The sequence below is a fragment of the Hyperolius riggenbachi genome, chromosome 2, assembly GCF_040937935.1.
Source record: "Hyperolius riggenbachi isolate aHypRig1 chromosome 2, aHypRig1.pri, whole genome shotgun sequence".
NCBI lineage: Eukaryota > Metazoa > Chordata > Amphibia > Anura > Hyperoliidae > Hyperolius > Hyperolius riggenbachi.
In genome coordinates this window covers 571467925-571490441 of record NC_090647.1, presented here as the reverse complement: position 1 = coordinate 571490441, position 22517 = coordinate 571467925, and the positions used below count along the sequence as shown (strand labels likewise).

General features: G+C 49.2%; 1 protein-coding gene across 1 annotated transcript in view; it reads left to right on the top strand.

Moving 5' to 3' along the window:
- The first annotated feature begins 1108 nt into the window (after positions 1 to 1108).
- Positions 1109 to 22517, top strand: part of CD80 (CD80 molecule) — an 83647-nt gene continuing 62238 nt past the window's right edge. The window contains exon 1 of the mRNA XM_068266434.1: positions 1109 to 1559. Coding sequence (XP_068122535.1) covers positions 1109 to 1559 — 451 coding nt within the window. The remainder of the gene's footprint in view (positions 1560 to 22517) is intronic.

Here is a 22517-nt window from a genome sequence, read left to right as displayed (position 1 = left end):
GGCATGATCACCAATCACATCTCAGCATACTCCTATTCCTGTGAGTATCCCCCTCAGGCACATACGGCTGGCATGATCACCAGTCACATCTCAGCATACTCCTATTCCTGTGAGTATCCCCCTCAGGCACATACAGCCAGCATGATCACCAGTCACATCTCAGCATTCTCCTATTCCTGTGAGTATCCCCCTCAGGCACATACGGCCAGCATGATCACCAATCACATCTCAGCATACTCCTATTCCTGTGAGTATCCCCCTCAGGCACATACAGCCAGCATGATCACCAGTCACATCTCAGCATACTCCTATTCCTGTGAGTATCCCCCTCAGGCACATACAGCAAGCATGATCACCAATCACATCTCAGCATACTCCTATTCCTGTGAGTATCCCCCTCAGGCACATACGGCTGGCATGATCACCAGTCACATCTCAGCATACTCCTATTCCTGTGAGTATCCCCCTCAGGCACATACAGCCAGCATGATCACCAGTCACATCTCAGCATTCTCCTATTCCTGTGAGTATCCCCCTCAGGCACATACGGCCGGCATGATCACCAATCACATCTCAGCATACTCCTATTCCTGTGAGTATCCCCCTCAGGCACATACGGCCGGCATGATCACCAATCACATCTCAGCATTCTCCTATTCCTGTGAGTATCCCCCTCAGGCACATACGGCCGGCATGATCACCAGTCACATCTCAGCATACTCCTATTCCTGTGAGTATCCCCCTCAGGCACATACAGCTGGCATGATCACCAATCACATCTCAGCATACTCCTATTCCTGTGAGTATCCCCCTCAGGCACATACGGCCGGCATGATCACCAATCACATCTCAGCATACTCCTATTCCTGTGAGTATCCCCCTCAGGCACATACGGCCGGCATGATCACCAATCACATCTCAGCATACTCCTATTCCTGTGAGTATCCCCCTCAGGCACATACAGCCAGCAGGATCACCAATCACATCTCAGCATACTCCTATTCCTGTGAGTATCTCCCTCAGGCACATACAGCCAGCATGATCACCAGTCACATCTCAGCATACTCCTATTCCTGTGAGTATCCCCCCTCAGGCACATACAGCCAGCATGATCACCAATCACATCTCAGCATACTCCTATTCCTGTGAGTATCCCCCTCAGGCACATACAGCCGGCATTAGCAGAAATCACATCTCAGCATACTCCTATTCCTGTGAGTATCCCCCTCAGGCACATACAGCCGGCATTAGCAGAAATCACATCTCAGCATACTCCTATTCCTGTGAGTATCCCCCTCAGGCACATACGGCCAGCATGATCACCAATCACATCTCAGCATACTCCTATTCCTGTGAGTATCCCCCTCAGGCACATACAGCCGGCATGAGTACCAGTCACATCTCAGCATACTCCTATTCCTGTGAGTATCCCCCTCAGGCACATACGGCCGGCATGATCACCAATCACATCTCAGCATACTCCTATTCCTGTGAGTATCCCCCTCAGGCACATATGGCTGGCATGATCACCAATCACATCTCAGCATACTCCTATTCCTGTGAGTATCCCCCTCAGGCACATACGGCCGGCATGATCACCAATCACATCTCAGCATTCTCCTATTCCTGTGAGTATCCCCCTCAGGCACATACAGCCGGCATGATCACCAGTCACATCTCAGCATACTCCTATTCCTGTGAGTATCCCCCTCAGGCACATACAGCCAGCATGATCACCAATCACATCTCAGCATACTCCTATTCCTGTGAGTATCCCCCTCAGGCACATACGGCCGGCATGATCACCAATCACATCTCAGCATACTCCTATTCCTGTGAGTATCCCCCTCAGGCACATACAGCCAGCATGATCACCAATCACATCTCAGCATACTCCTATTCCTGTGAGTATCCCCCTCAGGCACATACGGCCAGCATGATCACCAGTCACATCTCAGCATACTCCTATTCCTGTGAGTATCCCCCTCAGGCACATACAGCCAGCATGATCACCAGTCACATCTCAGCATACTCCTATTCCTGTGAGTATCACCCTCAGGCACATACGGCCGGCATGATCACCAATCACATCTCAGCATACTCCTATTCCTGTGAGTATCCCCCTCAGGCACATACGGCCAGCATGATCACCAATCACATCTCAGCATACTCCTATTCCTGTGAGTATCCCCCTCAGGCACATACGGCCAGCATGATCACCAGTCACATCTCAGCATACTCCTATTCCTGTGAGTATCCTCCTCAGGCACATACGGCCAGCAGGATCACCAATCACATCTCAGCATACTCCTATTCCTGTGAGTATCCCCCTCAGGCACATACGGCCAGCATGATCACCAATCACATCTCAGCATACTCCTATTCCTGTGAGTATCCCCCTCAGGCACATACAGCCAGCATGATCACCAATCACATCTCAGCATACTCCTATTCCTGTGAGTATCCCCCTCAGGCACATACGGCCAGCATGATCACCAATCACATCTCAGCATACTCCTATTCCTGTGAGTATCCCCCTCAGGCACATACAGCCAGCATGATCACCAGTCACATCTCAGCATACTCCTATTCCTGTGAGTATCCCCCTCAGGCACATACGGCCGGCATGATCACCAATCACATCTCAGCATACTCCTATTCCTGTGAGTATCCCCCTCAGGCACATACGGCTGGCATGATCACCAATCACATCTCAGCATACTCCTGTTCCTGTGAGTATCCCCCTCAGGCACATACGGCTGGCATGATCACCAGTCACATCTCAGCATACTCCTATTCCTGTGAGTATCCCCCTCAGGCACATACGGCCAGCATGATCACCAGTCACATCTCAGCATACTCCTATTCCTGTGAGTATCCCCCTCAGGCACATACAGCCAGCATGATCACCAGTCACATCTCAGCATACTCCTATTCCTGTGAGTATCCCCCTCAGGCACATACAGCCAGCATGATCACCAATCACATCTCAGCATACTCCTATTCCTGTGAGTATCCCCCTCAGGCACATACGGCCGGCATGATCACCAATCACATCTCAGCATACTCCTATTCCTGTGAGTATCCCCCTCAGGCACATACAGCCAGCATGATCACCAATCACATCTCAGCATACTCCTATTCCTGTGAGTATCTCCCTCAGGCACATACAGCCAGCATGATCACCAATCACATCTCAGCATACTCCTATTCCTGTGAGTATCCCCCTCAGGCACATACAGCCAGCATGATCACCAGTCACATCTCAGCATACTCCTATTCCTGTGAGTATCCCCCTCAGGCACATACAGCCAGCATGATCACCAGTCACATCTCAGCATACTCCTATTCCTGTGAGTATCCCCCTCAGGCACATACAGCCAGCATGATCACCAATCACATCTCAGCATACTCCTATTCCTGTGAGTATCCCCCTCAGGCACATACGGCCAGCATGATCACCAGTCACATCTCAGCATACTCCTATTCCTGTGAGTATCCCCCTCAGGCACATACGGCTGGCATGATCACCAATCACATCTCAGCATACTCCTATTCCTGTGAGTATCCCCCTCAGGCACATACGGCTGGCATGATCACCAATCACATCTCAGCATACTCCTATTCCTGTGAGTATCCCCCTCAGGCACATACAGCCAGCAGGATCACCAATCACATCTCAGCATACTCCTATTCCTGTGAGTATCCCCCTCAGGCACATACAGCCAGCATGATCACCAATCACATCTCAGCATACTCCTATTCCTGTGAGTATCCCCCTCAGGCACATACAGCCAGCATGATCACCAATCACATCTCAGCATACTCCTGTTCCTGTGAGTATCCCCCTCAGGCACACACGGCCAGCATGATCACCAGTCACATCTCAGCATACTCCTATTCCTGTGAGTATCCCCCTCAGGCACATACGGCCGGCATGATCACCAGTCACATCTCAGCATACTCCTATTCCTGTGAGTATCCCCCTCAGGCACATACAGCCAGCATGATCACCAATCACATCTCAGCATACTCCTATTCCTGTGAGTATCCCCCTCAGGCACATACAGCCAGCATGATCACCAATCACATCTCAGCATTCTCCTATTCCTGTGAGTATCCCCCTCAGGCACATACAGCCAGCATGATCACCAATCACATCTCAGCATACTCCTATTCCTGTGAGTATCCCCCTCAGGCACATACGGCCGGCATGATCACCAATCACATCTCAGCATACTCCTATTCCTGTGAGTATCCCCCTCAGGCACATACAGCCAGCATGATCACCAATCACATCTCAGCATACTCCTATTCCTGTGAGTATCCCCCTCAGGCACATACGGCCAGCATGATCACCAATCACATCTCAGCATACTCCTATTCCTGTGAGTATCCCCCTCAGGCACATACGGCCAGCATGATCACCAGTCACATCTCAGCATACTCCTATTCCTGTGAGTATCCCCCTCAGGCACATACGGCTGGCATGATCACCAATCACATCTCAGCATACTCCTATTCCTGTGAGTATCCCCCTCAGGCACATACGGCTGGCATGATCACCAATCACATCTCAGCATACTCCTATTCCTGTGAGTATCCCCCTCAGGCACATACAGCCAGCAGGATCACCAATCACATCTCAGCATACTCCTGTTCCTGTGAGTATCCCCCTCAGGCACATACAGCCAGCATGATCACCAGTCACATCTCAGCATACTCCTATTCCTGTGAGTATCCCCCTCAGGCACATACAGCCAGCATGATCACCAATCACATCTCAGCATACTCCTGTTCCTGTGAGTATCCCCCTCAGGCACATACAGCCAGCATGATCACCAATCACATCTCAGCATACTCCTATTCCTGTGAGTATCCCCCTCAGGCACATACAGCCAGCATGATCACCAATCACATCTCAGCATACTCCTGTTCCTGTGAGTATCCCCCTCAGGCACATACAGCCAGCATGATCACCAATCACATCTCAGCATACTCCTATTCCTGTGAGTATCCCCCTCAGGCACATACGGCTGGCATGATCACCAGTCACATCTCAGCATACTCCTATTCCTGTGAGTATCCCCCCTCAGGCACATACGGCCGGCATGATCACCAGTCACATCTCAGCATACTCCTATTCCTGTGAGTATCCCCCTCAGGCACATACGGCCAGCATGATCACCAGTCACATCTCAGCATACTCCTATTCCTGTGAGTATCCCCCTCAGGCACATACGGCTGGCATGATCACCAGTCACATCTCAGCATACTCCTATTCCTGTGAGTATCCCCCTCAGGCACATACGGCTGGCATGATCACCAATCACATCTCAGCATACTCCTATTACTGTGAGTATCCCCCTCAGGCACATACAGCCAGCATGATCACCAGTCACATCTCAGCATACTCCTATTCCTGTGAGTATCCCCCTCAGGCACATACAGCCAGCATGATCACCAATCACATCTCAGCATACTCCTATTCCTGTGAGTATCCCCCTCAGGAACATACAGCTGGCATGATCACCAGTCACATCTCAGCATACTCCTATTCCTGTGAGTATCCCCCTCAGGCACATACGGCCGGCATGATCACCAATCACATCTCAGCATACTCCTATTCCTGTGAGTATAACCCTCAGGCACATACGGCCAGCATGATCACCAGTCACATCTCAGCATACTCCTATTCCTGTGAGTATCCCCCTCAGGCACATACAGCCAGCATGATCACCAGTCACATCTCAGCATACTCCTATTCCTGTGAGTATCCCCCTCAGGCACATACGGCCGGCATGATCACCAGTCACATCTCAGCATACTCCTATTCCTGTGAGTATCCCCCTCAGGCACATACGGCCAGCATGATCACCAATCACATCTCAGCATACTCCTATTCCTGTGAGTATCCCCCTCAGGCACATACAGCCAGCATGATCACCAATCACATCTCAGCATACTCCTGTTCCTGTGAGTATCCCCCTCAGGCACATACAGCCAGCATGATCACCAATCACATCTCAGCATACTCCTATTCCTGTGAGTATCCCCCTCAGGCACATACAGCCAGCATGATCACCAATCACATCTCAGCATACTCCTATTCCTGTGAGTATCCCCCTCAGGCACATACAGCCAGCATGATCACCAATCACATCTCAGCATACTCCTGTTCCTGTGAGTATCCCCCTCAGGCACATACAGCCAGCATGATCACCAATCACATCTCAGCATACTCCTATTCCTGTGAGTATCCCCCTCAGGCACATACGGCTGGCATGATCACCAGTCACATCTCAGCATACTCCTGTTCCTGTGAGTATCCCCCTCAGGCACATACAGCCAGCATGATCACCAATCACATCTCAGCATACTCCTATTCCTGTGAGTATCCCCCTCAGGCACATACAGCCAGCAGGATCACCAATCACATCTCAGCATACTCCTATTCCTGTGAGTATCCCCCTCAGGCACATACAGCCAGCAGGATCACCAATCACATCTCAGCATACTCCTATTCCTGTGAGTATCCCCCTCAGGCACATACAGCCAGCAGGATCACCAATCACATCTCAGCATACTCCTATTCCTGTGAGTATCCCCCTCAGGCACATACGGCCAGCATGATCACCAGTCACATCTCAGCATACTCCTGTTCCTGTGAGTATCCCCCTCAGGCACATACGGCCGGCATGATCACCAGTCACATCTCAGCATACTCCTATTCCTGTGAGTATCCCCCTCAGGCACATACGGCTGGCATGATCACCAGTCACATCTCAGCATACTCCTATTCCTGTGAGTATCCCCCTCAGGCACATACGGCCAGCATGATCACCAATCACATCTCAGCATACTCCTATTCCTGTGAGTATCCCCCTCAGGCACATACAGCCAGCATGATCACCAATCACATCTCAGCATACTCCTATTCCTGTGAGTATCCCCCTCAGGCACATACGGCCGGCATGAGTACCAGTCACATCTCAGCATACTCCTATTCCTGTGAGTATCCCCCTCAGGCACATACGGCCGGCATGATCACCAATCACATCTCAGCATACTCCTATTCCTGTGAGTATCCCCCTCAGGCACATACGGCCGGCATGAGTACCAGTCACATCTCAGCATACTCCTATTCCTGTGAGTATCCCCCTCAGGCACATACGGCCAGCATGATCACCAATCACATCTCAGCATACTCCTATTCCTGTGAGTATCCCCCTCAGGCACATACAGCCAGCATGATCACCAGTCACATCTCAGCATACTCCTATTCCTGTGAGTATCCCCCTCAGGCACATACGGCTGGCATGATCACCAGTCACATCTCAGCATACTCCTATTCCTGTGAGTATCCCCCTCAGGCACATACAGCCGGCATGAGTACCAGTCACATCTCAGCATACTCCTATTCCTGTGAGTATCCCCCTCAGGCACATACGGCCAGCATGATCACCAATCACATCTCAGCATACTCCTATTCCTGTGAGTATCCCCCTCAGGCACATACGGCCAGCATGATCACCAATCACATCTCAGCATACTCCTATTCCTGTGAGTATCCCCCTCAGGCACATACAGCCGGCATGAGTACCAGTCACATCTCAGCATACTCCTATTCCTGTGAGTATCCCCCTCAGGCACATACGGCCAGCATGATCACCAATCACATCTCAGCATACTCCTATTCCTGTGAGTATCCCCCTCAGGCACATACGGCCAGCATGATCACCAGTCACATCTCAGCATACTCCTATTCCTGTGAGTATCCCCCTCAGGCACATACAGCCGGCATGATCACCAATCACATCTCAGCATACTCCTATTCCTGTGAGTATCCCCCTCAGGCACATACAGCCAGCATGATCACCAATCACATCTCAGCATACTCCTATTCCTGTGAGTATCCCCCTCAGGCACATACGGCCGGCATGCCATGATCACCAATCACATCTCAGCATACTCCTATTCCTGTGAGTATCTCCCTCAGGCACATACAGCCAGCATGATCACCAGTCACATCTCAGCATACTCCTATTCCTGTGAGTATCCCCCTCAGGCACATACAGCCAGCATGATCACCAATCACATCTCAGCATACTCCTATTCCTGTGAGTATCCCCCTCAGGCACATACAGCCAGCATGATCACCAGTTACATCTCAGCATACTCCTATTCCTGTGAGTATCCCCCTCAGGCACATACAGCCAGCATGATCACCAATCACATCTCAGCATACTCCTATTCCTGTGAGTATCCCCCTCAGGCACATACGGCCGGCATGCCATGATCACCAATCACATCTCAGCATACTCCTATTCCTGTGAGTATCTCCCTCAGGCACATACAGCCAGCATGATCACCAATCACATCTCAGCATACTCCTATTCCTGTGAGTATCCCCCTCAGGCACATACGGCCAGCATGATCACCAATCACATCTCAGCATACTCCTATTCCTGTGAGTATCCCCCTCAGGCACATACGGCTGGCATGCCATGATCACCAGTCACATCTCAGCATACTCCTATTCCTGTGAGTATCCCCCTCAGGCACATACGGCCAGCATGATCACCAGTCACATCTCAGCATACTCCTATTCCTGTGAGTATCCCCCTCAGGCACATACAGCCGGCATGATCACCAATCACATCTCAGCATACTCCTATTCCTGTGAGTATCCCCCTCAGGCACATACAGCCAGCATGATCACCAATCACATCTCAGCATACTCCTATTCCTGTGAGTATCCCCCTCAGGCACATACGGCCGGCATGCCATGATCACCAATCACATCTCAGCATACTCCTATTCCTGTGAGTATCTCCCTCAGGCACATACAGCCAGCATGATCACCAATCACATCTCAGCATACTCCTATTCCTGTGAGTATCCCCCTCAGGCACATACGGCCAGCATGATCACCAATCACATCTCAGCATACTCCTATTCCTGTGAGTATCCCCCTCAGGCACATACGGCTGGCATGCCATGATCACCAATCACATCTCAGCATACTCCTATTCCTGTGAGTATCCCCCTCAGGCACATACAGCCAGCATGATCACCAGTCACATCTCAGCATACTCCTATTCCTGTGAGTATCCCCCTCAGGCACATACAGCTAGCATGATCACCAGTCACATCTCAGCATACTCCTATTCCTGTGAGTATCCCCCTCAGGCACATACAGCCAGCATGATCACCAATCACATCTCAGCATACTCCTATTCCTGTGAGTATCCCCCTCAGGCACATACAGCCGGCATGAGTACCAGTCACATCTCAGCATACTCCTATTCCTGTGAGTATCCCCCTCAGGCACATACAGCCAGCATGATCACCAATCACATCTCAGCATACTCCTATTCCTGTGAGTATCCCCCTCAGGCACATACGGCCGGCATGCCATGATCACCAATCACATCTCAGCATACTCCTATTCCTGTGAGTATCTCCCTCAGGCACATACAGCCAGCATGATCACCAATCACATCTCAGCATACTCCTATTCCTGTGAGTATCCCCCTCAGGCACATACGGCCAGCATGATCACCAATCACATCTCAGCATACTCCTATTCCTGTGAGTATCCCCCTCAGGCACATACGGCTGGCATGCCATGATCACCAGTCACATCTCAGCATACTCCTATTCCTGTGAGTATCCCCCTCAGGCACATACGGCCAGCATGATCACCAGTCACATCTCTGCATACTCCTATTCCTGTGAGTATCCCCCTCAGGCACATACGGCCGGCATGATCACCAATCACATCTCAGCATACTCCTATTCCTGTGAGTATCCCCCTCAGGCACATACAGCCAGCATGATCACCAGTCACATCTCAGCATACTCCTATTCCTGTGAGTATCCCCCTCAGGCACATACAGCCAGCATGATCACCAATCATATCTCAGCATACTCCTATTCCTGTGAGTATCCCCCTCAGGCACATACGGCCGGCATGATCACCAATCACATCTCAGCATACTCCTATTCCTGTGAGTATCCCCCTCAGGCACATATGGCCAGCATGATCACCAATCACATCTCAGCATACTCCTATTCCTGTGAGTATCCCCCTCAGGCACATACAGCCAGCATGATCACCAATCACATCTCAGCATACTCCTATTCCTGTGAGTATCCCCCTCAGGCACATACGGCCAGCATGATCACCAGTCACATCTCAGCATACTCCTATTCCTGTGAGTATCCCCCTCAGGCACATACAGCTGGCATGATCACCAGTCACATCTCAGCATACTCCTATTCCTGTGAGTATCCCCCTCAGGCACATACGGCCGGCATGATCACCAATCACATCTCAGCATACTCCTATTCCTGTGAGTATCCCCCTCAGGCACATACGGCCAGCATGATCACCAATCACATCTCAGCATACTCCTATTCCTGTGAGTATCCCCCTCAGGCACATACAGCCAGCATGATCACCAGTCACATCTCAGCATACTCCTATTCCTGTGAGTATCCCCCTCAGGCACATACGGCCGGCATGATCACCAATCACATCTCAGCATACTCCTATTCCTGTGAGTATCCCCCTCAGGCACATATGGCCAGCATGATCACCAATCACATCTCAGCATACTCCTATTCCTGTGAGTATCCCCCTCAGGCACATACGGCTGGCATGAGTACCAGTCACATCTCAGCATACTCCTATTCCTGTGAGTATCCTCCTCAGGCACATACAGCCGGCATGATCACCAGTCACATCTCAGCATACTCCTATTCCTGTGAGTATCCCCCTCAGGCACATACGGCCAGCATGATCACCAATCATATCTCAGCATACTCCTATTCCTGTGAGTATCCCCCTCAGGCACATACAGCCGGCATGATCACCAATCACATCTCAGCATACTCCTATTCCTGTGAGTATCCCCCTCAGGCACATACGGCCAGCATGATCACCAATCACATCTCAGCATACTCCTATTCCTGTGAGTATCCCCCTCAGGCACATACAGCCAGCATGATCACCAATCACATCTCAGCATACTCCTATTCCTGTGAGTATCCCCCTCAGGCACATACGGCCAGCATGATCACCAGTCACATCTCAGCATACTCCTATTCCTGTGAGTATCCCCCTCAGGCACATACGGCTGGCATGATCACCAGTCACATCTCAGCATACTCCTATTCCTGTGAGTATCCCCCTCAGGCACATACAGCCAGCATGATCACCAATCACATCTCAGCATACTCCTATTCCTGTGAGTATCCCCCTCAGGCACATACGGCTGGCATGATCACCAATCACATCTCAGCATACTCCTATTCCTGTGAGTATCCCCCTCAGGCACATACAGCCAGCATGATCACCAATCACATCTCAGCATACTCCTATTCCTGTGAGTATCCCCCTCAGGCACATACAGCCAGCATGATCACCAATCACATCTCAGCATACTCCTATTCCTGTGAGTATCCCCCTCAGGCACATACGGCCGGCATGATCACCAGTCACATCTCAGCATACTCCTATTCCTGTGAGTATCCCCCTCAGGCACATACGGCCGGCATGATCACCAGTCACATCTCAGCATACTCCTATTCCTGTGAGTATCCCCCTCAGGCACATACGGCTGGCATGATCACCAATCACATCTCAGCATACTCCTATTCCTGTGAGTATCCCCCTCAGGCACATACGGCCGGCATGATCACCAATCACATCTCAGCATACTCCTATTCCTGTGACTATCCCCCTCAGGCACATACGGCCGGCATGATCACCAGTCACATCTCAGCATACTCCTATTCCTGTGAGTATCCCCCTCAGGCACATACGGCCGGCATGATCACCAATCACATCTCAGCATACTCCTATTCCTGTGAGTATCCTCCTCAGGCACATACAGCCAGCATGATCACCAGTCACATCTCAGCATACTCCTATTCCTGTGAGTATCCCCCTCAGGCACATACGGCCGGCATGATCACCAATCACATCTCAGCATACTCCTATTCCTGTGAGTATCCCCCTCAGGCACATACAGCCAGCATGATCACCAATCACATCTCAGCATTCTCCTATTCCTGTGAGTATCCCCCTCAGGCACATACGGCCGGCATGATCACCAATCACATCTCAGCATACTCCTATTCCTGTGAGTATCCCCCTCAGGCACATACAGCCAGCATGATCACCAATCACATCTCAGCATACTCCTATTCCTGTGAGTATCCCCCTCAGGCACATACAGCCAGCATGATCACCAGTCACATCTCAGCATACTCCTATTCCTGTGAGTATCCCCCTCAGGCACATACGGCCAGCATGATCACCAATCACATCTCAGCATACTCCTATTCCTGTGAGTATCCCCCTCAGGCACATACGGCTGGCATGATCACCAATCACATCTCAGCATACTCCTATTCCTGTGAGTATCCCCCTCAGGCACATACAGCTAGCATGATCACCAGTCACATCTCAGCATACTCCTATTCCTGTGAGTATCCCCCTCAGGCACATACAGCCAGCATGATCACCAATCACATCTCAGCATACTCCTATTCCTGTGAGTATCCCCCTCAGGCACATACGGCTGGCATGATCACCAGTCACATCTCAGCATACTCCTATTCCTGTGAGTATCCCCCTCAGGCACATACAGCCGGCATGATCACCAATCATATCTCAGCATACTCCTATTCCTGTGAGTATCCCCCTCAGGCACATACGGCCAGCGTGATCACCAATCACATCTCAGCATACTCCTATTCCTGTGAGTATCCCCCTCAGGCACATACAGCCAGCATGATCACCAGTCACATCTCAGCATACTCCTATTCCTGTGAGTATCCCCCTCAGGCACATACAGCCAGCATGATCACCAGTCACATCTCAGCATACTCCTATTCCTGTGAGTATCCTCCTCAGGCACATACAGCCAGCATGATCACCAATCACATCTCAGCATACTCCTATTCCTGTGAGTATCCCCCTCAGGCACATACAGCTGGCATGATCACCAATCACATCTCAGCATACTCCTATTCCTGTGAGTATCCCCCTCAGGCACATACAGCCGGCATGATCACCAATCACATCTCAGCATACTCCTATTCCTGTGAGTATCCCCCTCAGGCACATACAGCCAGCATGATCACCAATCACATCTCAGCATACTCCTATTCCTGTGAGTATCCCCCCTCAGGCACATACGGCCAGCATGATCACCAATCACATCTCAGCATACTCCTATTCCTGTGAGTATCCCCCTCAGGCACATACAGCCGGCATGATCACCAATCATATCTCAGCATACTCCTATTCCTGTGAGTATCCCCCTCAGGCACATACAGCCAGCATGATCACCAATCACATCTCAGCATACTCCTATTCCTGTGAGTATCCCCCTCAGGCACATACGGCCGGCATGATCACCAATCACATCTCAGCATACTCCTATTCCTGTGAGTATCCCCCTCAGGCACATACAGCCAGCATGATCACCAGTCACATCTCAGCATACTCCTATTCCTGTGAGTATCCCCCTCAGGCACATACGGCCGGCATGATCACCAATCACATCTCAGCATACTCCTATTCCTGTGAGTATCCCCCTCAGGCACATACAGCCAGCATGATCACCAATCACATCTCAGCATACTCCTATTCCTGTGAGTATCCCCCTCAGGCACATACGGCCGGCATGATCACCAATCACATCTCAGCATACTCCTATTCCTGTGAGTATCCCCCTCAGGCACATACGGCCGGCATGATCACCAATCACATCTCAGCATACTCCTATTCCTGTGAGTATCCCCCTCAGGCACATACAGCCAGCAGGATCACCAATCACATCTCAGCATACTCCTATTCCTGTGAGTATCCCCCTCAGGCACATACTGCCGGCATTAGCAGAAATCATGAAAATATGAGTAAACTTACATGACTTATATCTGGGGTGATGTTCAGGTTCAGTTCCCTCTGCACCCCCTCCTGGCATTCTTGCTGTTTCCTTACATGATGCCAGAAGGAGAGAATCCCGCCCCCCCCTGGGGCGTAACAATAGGGGCTTCAGCCCCTGCATCCATGGGAGGGCCTGGGGCCCGCTCAGGGCCGTTTTGGGGGGCAGGAGCGGTCGCAGGATGAGGAGAGAGCATGGTCGCACATCGGCGGGGAGAGGGGACAATTCCCCCTCTCCCTCACCTCAGGCTCTCCCCTCAGAGCGCTCCCCTCCTCCAGTTATCAGTGGCAGAGGGCGGCGGGCAGAAACACATACCTCCATGCGTTCCACGTGCCAGAGGTTGTGATCTCTAAGTGTCTGATGCTACTTCCTGTATAAACAGGAAGTAGCATGAGGCACTTAGAAAGATCAGATATCCGCGGTGGATGGAGGTATGTGTTCCTGCCACTGATAATTGCAGGAGGGGAGCATGCTGAGGGGAGAGCCCGAGGTAAGGGGGGGAGGGAGCGGGTCCAACCAAATTTTTGCAGGGGGGCCCGCTGATTTCTAGTTATGCCCCCCCCCCCCCCATTCCTTTAGATTGTAAGCTCATAAGGGCAGGGCTCTCTCACCCTTTTGTGTCTTGGAATTTGTAACTTTTGTCACGGTAAATTAAACTTTATTTTGTATCATTTCTGTATTTTGCATATTGGTGTACACCACTGTCTGTATTATTATGTACACCACTGTCTGTATTATTATGTACACCACTGTCTGTATTATTATGTACACCACTATCTGTATTATTATGTACACCACTATCTGTATTATTATGTACACCACTGTCTGTATTATTATGTACACCACTGTCTGTATTATTATGTACACCACTGTCTGTATTATTATGTACACCACTATCTGTATTATTATGTACACCACTATCTGTATTATTATGTACACCACTGTCTGTATTATTATGTACACCACTGTCTGTATTATTATGTACACCATGTTTGTTTCTTAGTTTGTACAGCACCACGGAATATGTTGGCGCTTTATAGATCGATATTAATAACAATTTATAACCCCGGTTCTGGTGGTGGGAGCACTGGGCTGCCCTTTTGGTGTTGCATGTGAAGTGGGGGGCCCCTGGTAGTGGCAAAGCCCAGGTGCCCCTGCTTCTCATGTTCCCAATGTTTGCAGCTCCTAGTGGCAGATCAGTGTAGGGGTGGAATATGGAGAGGGGTGTCTGCACGCGATGCCCCCTGCTGGTCACATATTCTATGATTGTGTGTGACTGAGGTCAAGGGCACTTTTAGGCATAGGCAGTAAAGGCCATTGGTCCTGGGGGCGCCATGTTGCTGGACTAAGCCCTGCCCCCGAATGAAGCCCTGACCCCAGACTGAGCCCTGCCCCAGTGGGTGTTCTATTACTTGCTTCTGCTGCATCTGCTTTGCGTAAGTTGCAGGCAGCTGCTTTTGTGTCCCTTTGTGCCTTCTCTGCCCACATTCCGTATTTTTTGGTGAAATGCTGCATTCGTTTTTTCCTTCGTTTTAACCATGACGAGTTGTAGAATAAATGTTGGTGTGTCTTACAGCTTGGACCCCCGTCACATAAAAAATAGGTAGGGGCAAACTCAATCAAAACATAAAAATTAATTTTCAAAATTATGATCAAACTTGGGAAAGTTGTAAGAAAACTACAAGAGACATAAGTGGTAACATTTTAACCGGGATAAGTAGTAGAATACAGTTTAGACAGTTTTAGGGTTGAGGCCCGTGTCTTGTGTATTCTTTTTAGTCAGAAACTGATTCAAAAGCAATTACATTTTTGCATATTCTGCACCAAAATAAAAGACTTGTAAAATGATAACAAAGTTACAGAATATAAAAGGAAAAAATATATTGTTCCCTTAGGAACATGGCTTTTTAAATATGTATGCCATGAGGGTATATTACTATTATTTTGCAAATAAGGTCTTGTAATCATCGATAGTGTATAATGAGAAAGAAAAAAATGAACAGAAAAAGACACCTTTCTTTCCAAATACAATAATGTCACCATACATTGTGCTAGGAACAAAATCTAAATGTTGTAATAACCAGACTGAATAAGCAAATAACATTTGTGGGTTTAACTTATAGTTAGCACTGTTTATTGTAAAGCTATACTGAATATAAATGGAGAAATAGTGTTTTTTTCTATTTTTTTCCCTTATTTTCCCTTTAAAATGCATAGAAAATAAGGTAATTACTAAACAAAATTATCACATGCTAAAAGCCTAATTTGTCCTGAAAAAAACAATATATAGATCATTTAGATGTGATAAGAAGTAATAAAGTTATTGGTGAATGAATGGGAGCAGCGCTGATATGTGAAAGTTGCTCTCGTCCTGAAGTGGTTAAGGTTATTTTCTGGTGAAACGTTGCTGCATTTACATGTAATTTTTGGTGAAACGATGCTGCATTAAGATTATTTTCTGGTGAAACGCTGCTGCATTAAGATTATTTTCTGGTGAAACGTTGCTGCATTTACATGTCATTTCTGGTGAAACGCTGTTGTATTACGATTATTTTCTGGTGAAATGCTTCCACAATACGTGTATTTTCTGGTGAAACTCTGCCACATTACGATTATTTTCTGGTAAAAACGCTGCTGCATTACGATTATTTTCTGGAAAAAATGCTGCTGCATTACGATTATCTCTTTGTGAAACGCTGCTGCATTACAATTCTTTTCATGGGGGGGCACCCTGGGGGGTGGAGGCAAAGGTTTTCTTGCCTGGGGTGACAAAATGGCTAGAGCCGCCCTTCTCTGAGGTCTCGCTCTGGTCTATGGCGTCCGTTTCAGCTCTTGCTGGATTTGACAGCACAGCTTCTGTATTGTGTTCTGCAGGGAGGGAAGAATGAAGACTCCTCTCTGTCCTCTCCTCATTGTCACTTCCTCATTTCACACTTCACCCTCCTGTCACTGCTCCGGTTCAAGAAGAGCTGCAAGAGCTTCCTGGCTGGCAGCAACAGGTGAGCACATGTGTACTAGTGAGTGTGTTTGTGTACTGTGTGTGTGTGTGTGTGTGTGTGTGTGTGTGTGTGTGTGTGTGTGTGTGTGTGAGTGTGTGTGTGTGTGTGTGTGTGTACTGCCTCTGTGTGTGTGTGTGTGTACTGCTTGTGTGTGTACTGCTTGTGTGTGTGTTTACTGCTGTATGTGTGTATTGGTGCATGTGTGTGTGTGTGTGTGTGTGTGTACCTGAGTGTGTGTGTGTGTGTGTGTGTGTGTGTGTACATTGTGTGTGTGTGTGTGTGTGTGTGTGTGTACAGTGTGTGTGTACAGTGTGTGTGTGTGTGTACAGCGTGTGTGTGTGTGTGTTTGTGTGTGTGTGTGTGTGTGTGTGTGTACAGTGTGTGTGTGTGTGCGTGTGTGTGTGTGTGTACCTGAGTGTGTGTGTGTGTGTGTGTGTGTACAGTGTGTGTGTGTGTGTGTGTGTGTGTGTACAGTGTGTGTGTGTGTGTGTACAGTGTGTGTGTGTGTGTGTGTGTGTGTGTGTGTGTGTGTGTGTGTGTGTGTGTGTGTGTGTACAGTGTGGGTTGGTGTGTATACAGTGTGTGTGTGTGTATATACAGTGTGTGTGTGTGTGTGTATATACTGTATATAATGTGTGTGTGTGTGTGTGTACAGTGTGGGTTGGTGTGTATACAGTGTGTGTGTGTGTGTGTGTGTGTACCTGAGTGTGTGTGTGTGTGTGTGTGTGTGTGTGTGTGTGTACCGCTGTGTGTGTGCATTTGTGCATAGCTCCCAACTGTCCCTTTTTCAGAGGGACAGTCCCTCTTTGGGAGCCCTGTCCCCCTGTCCCTCTTTCACCCTCCTTTGTCCCTCTTTCAGGACTCTGTCCCTCTTTCTATGTAAATATATATATTTCTATACTAAAAATGTGTTTGATTGACTCTACACTTTATTCCCAACCTTTAAATTGATATATAACTAATTTTATAGTGTTACTATGAAGGAAAATGAACCACGATAGAAAGGACCGGTGTGGTTTGAATTATAAAACAACATATTTTTCTTATGAAATCTTTATGGTATGCGTGACTAGAGGCGTGGTGAGGGTCGTGGCAGGGACATGGCTTAAGTGTCCCTTTTTCTCATATCAAAAAGTTGGGAGGTATGATTTGTGTGTGTATGTATGTACCAGTGTGTGTATACCTGAGTGTGTATGTGTACCGCTGTGTGTGTGTGTACTGTGTGTGTGTGGGTATATGTGTGTGTGTGTACAGTGTGTGTGTGTGTGTGTGTGTGTGTGTGTGTGTACTGCCTGTGTGTGCGTGTTTACTGCTGTATGTGTGTATTGGTGCATGTGTGTGTGTATGTGTGTGTACCTGAGTGTGTGTGTGTGTACCTGAGTGTGTGTGTGTGTACAGTGTGTGTGTGTGTGAGTGTGTGTGTGTGTGTGTGTGTGTACAGTGTGTGTGTACCTGAGTGTGTGTGTATGTGTGTGTGTGTGTGTGTGTGTGTGTGTGTGTGTGTGTGTGTGTGTGTGTGTGTGTGTGTGTGTGTGTGTGTTTGTGTGTACCGCTGTGTGTGTGCATTTGTGTGTGTATGTGTGTACCAGTGTGTGTATACTTCAGTGTGTATGTGTACCTGAGTGTGTGTGTGTACTGCTCTTAGTGTGTGTGCGTTTGTTTGTGTAAACTAGTGCATGTAAGATGTAAGCGCTGAGTAAGATGTCGGCGCTATATAAATACTAAATAATAATAAATAATGTGTGTATCGATGTGTATATATACAGTAGTTTGCTGCTGCATGTACATTGTGTGCAGGAGCGTAACTAGGCCCCACCGGGCCCCCCTGCAGAATTTCAGAGCGCCCCCCCCCACTCCCTGGGGCCCGCTCTGGGCCGTTTTGTGGGGGCTGGAGGGGTGGCAGCATGAGGGGAACGCCTTGGCCACAGTCGGCGGGGAGAGGTGAAGTTCCCCCCCTCTCCTCGGGGCTCTCCCCTCTGCACTCCCCTCCAGCTAGTTACCGTCTGTGGGCAGCGGGCAGTGGCGGGCAGATACGTACCTTCTTCCGTGCGTTCCACCGCTTACTCCTCGCTCTAGCGGCTGACGTCACTTCCGGAGGTGACAACCGATGCTAGAGCGAGGAGTATGCGGTGGAACGCACGGAAGAAGGTACGTATCTGCCCGCCACTGCCCGCTGCCCACAGACGGTAACTAGCTGGAGAGGAGTGCAGAGGGGAGAGCCCCGAGGTGAGGGAGAGGGGGGGAACTTTCCCTCTCCCCGCCGACTGTGGCCAAGGCGTTCCCCTCATGCTGCCACCCCTCCAGCCCCCACAAAACAGCCCCGAGCGGGCCCCAGGGGGAACTGACCCCCCCCCCGCGGGAGCAGGGGCTGCAGGGCCTATTGTTACGCATGTGTGTGTGTGTGTATATACAGTAGTCTGCTGCATGTACTGTGTGTGTGTGTGTGTGTGTGTGTGTGTGTGTGTGTGTACAGTGTGTGTGTGTGTGTGTGTGTGTGTGTGTGTGTGTGTACAGTGTGTGTGTGTGTGTGTGTGTGTGTGTGTGTGTGTGTGTGTGTGTGTGTGTGTGTGTGTACAGTGTGTGTGTGTGTGTGTGTGTGTGTGTGTGTATACAGTAGTCTGCTGCATGTACTGTGTGTGTGTGTACAGTGTGTGTGTGTGTGTGTATACAGTAGTCTGCTGCATGTACTGTGTGCAGTGTGTGTGTGTGTGTGTGTGTGTGTGTGTGTGTACAGTGTGTGTGTGTGTGTGTGTGTGTGTATATACAGTAGTCTGCTGCATGTACTGTGTGTGTGTGTGTGTGTGTGTGTGTGTGTGTGTACAGTGTGTGTGTGTCTGTGTGTGTGTGTGTGTGTGTGTGTGTGTGTGTGTGTACAGTGTGTGTGTGTGTGTGTGTACAGTGTGTGTGTGTGTGTCTGTGTGTGTGTGTGTGTGTGTGTGTGTGTACAGTGTGTGTGTGTGTACAGTGTGTGTGTGTGTGTGTGTGTGTGTGTGTGTGTGTGTGTGTGTGTGTGTGTGTGTGTACAGTGTGTGTGTGTCTGTGTGTGTGTGTGTGTGTGTGTGTGTACAGTGTGTGTGTGTGTGTACAGTGTGTGTGTGTGTGTCTGTGTGTGTGTGTGTGTGTGTGTGTGTACAGTGTGTGTGTGTGTACAGTGTGTGTGTGTCTGTGTGTGTGTGTGTACAGTGTGTGTGTACAGTGTGTGTGTGTCTGTGTGTGTGTGTGTGTGTGTACAGTGTGTGTGTGTGTACAGTGTGTGTGTGTCTGTGTGTGTGTGTGTACAGTGTGTGTGTGTCTGTGTGTGTGTGTGTGTGTGTGTGTACAGTGTGTGTGTGTGTGTACAGTGTGTATACAGTAGTCTGCTGCATGTACTGTGTGTGTGTGTGTGTGTGTGTGTATACAGTAGTCTGCTGCATGTACTGTGTGTGTGTTTGTCATGTACATACTAGCATGTATTTGAGAATGTATGTGTATATAGTAGTGTGGTGCATGTCGTATGAGTGTGTTGTTTACATTGTACTGTGGGTATCTCAGAGTGTGTATGATGTGTATAAGGTGTGGTGTGTATAAGTTATAGTGTATGGTGTAGGTTTGTAGTGTGTGGTTATAGTGAATAGGGAAGTATGAGTGTTTGTTATCTGTGATCAGAAAGTATCACTAGTCTATTTAGTTCTTGCGGATGCATCCTTCTCTATGCCCCTGATGAGTCAGTGATGATGAAACATGTTGGGAGGAGCTAGTGCCCCTGATGAGTCAGTGATGATGAAACATGTTGGGAGGAGCTAGTGTCTCTGATGAGTCAGTGATGATGAAACAAGTTGGGAGGGGCTAGTGCCCTTGATGAGTCAGTGATGATGAAACATGTTGGGAGGAGCTAGTGCCCCTGATGAGTCAGTGATGATGACACATGTTGGGAGGAGCTAGTGTCTCTGATGAGTCAGTGATGATAAAAACATGTTGGGAGGAGCTAGTGCCCCTGATGGGTCAGTAATGATGAAAGATGTTGGGAGGGGCTAGTGCCCCTGATGAGTCAGTGATGATGACACATGTTGGGAGGGGCTAGTGCCCCTGATGAGTCGGTAATGATGAAACATGTTGGGAGGAGCTAGTGTCTCTGATGAGTCAGTGATGATGAAACATGTTGGGAGGAGCTAGTGTCTGATGAGTCAGTGATGATGAAACATGTTGGGAGGAGCTAGTGCCCCTGATGAGTCAGTGATGATGAAACATGTTGGAAGGAGCTAGTGCCCCTGATAAGTCAGTGATGATGAAACATGTTGGGAGGAGCTAGTGCCCCTGATAAGTCAGTGATGATGAAACATGTTGAGAGGGGCTAGTGCCCCTGATGAGTCAGTGATGATGAAACATGTTGAGAGGGGCTAGTGTCTCTGATGAGTCAGTGATGATGAAACATGTTGGGAGGAGCTAGTGTCCCTGATGAGTCAGTGATGATGAAACATCTTGGGAGGAGCTAGTGCCCCTGATGAGTCAGTGATGATGAAACATGTTGGGAGGAGCTAGTGCCACTGTTGAGTCAGTAATGATGAAACATGTTGGGAGGAGCTAGTGTCTCTGATGAGTCAGTGATGATGAAACATGTTGGGAGGGGCTAGTGCCCCTGATGAGTCAGTGATGATGAAACATGTTGGGAGGAGCTAGTGTCTCTGATGAGTCAGTGATGATGAAACATGTTGGGAAGGGCTAGTACCCCTGATGAGTCAGTGATGATGAAACATGTTGAGAGGGGCTAGTGCCCCTGATGAGTCAGTGATGATGAAACATGTTGGGAGGAGCTAGTGCCCCTGATGAGTCAGTGATGATGAAACATGTTGGGAGGAGCTAGTGCCCCTGATGAGTCAGTGATGATGAAACATGTTGGGAGGAGCTAGTGTCTCTGATGAGTCAGTGATGATAAAACATGTTGGGAAGGGCTAGTGCCCCTGATGAGTCAGTGATGATGAAACATGTCGGGAGGAGCTAGTGTCTCTGATGAGTCAGTGATGATGAAACATGTTGGGAAGGGCTAGTGCCCCTGATGAGTCAGTGATGATGAAACATGTTGAGAGGGGCTAGTGCCCCTGATGAGTCAGTGATGATGAAACATGTTGGGAGGAGCTAGTGTCTGATGAGTCAGTGATGATGAAACATGTTGGGAGGAGCTAGTGCCCCTGATAAGTCAGTGATGATGAAACATGTTGGGAGGAGCTAGTGCCCCTGATGAGTCAGTGATGATGAAACATGTTGAGAGGGGCTAGTGCCCCTGATGAGTCAGTGATGATGAAACATGTTGAGAGGGGCTAGTGTCTCTGATGAGTCAGTGATGATGAAACATGTTGGGAGGAGCTAGTGTCCCTGATGAGTCAGTGATGATGAAACATGTTGGGAGAAGCTAGTGCCCCTGATGAGTCAGTGATGATGAAACATGTTGGGAGGAGCTAGTGCCACTGTTGAGTCAGTAATGATGAAACATGTTGGGAGGAGCTAGTGTCTGTGATGAGTCAGTGATGATGAAACATGTTGGGAGGGGCTAGTGCCCCTGATGAGTCAGTGATGATGA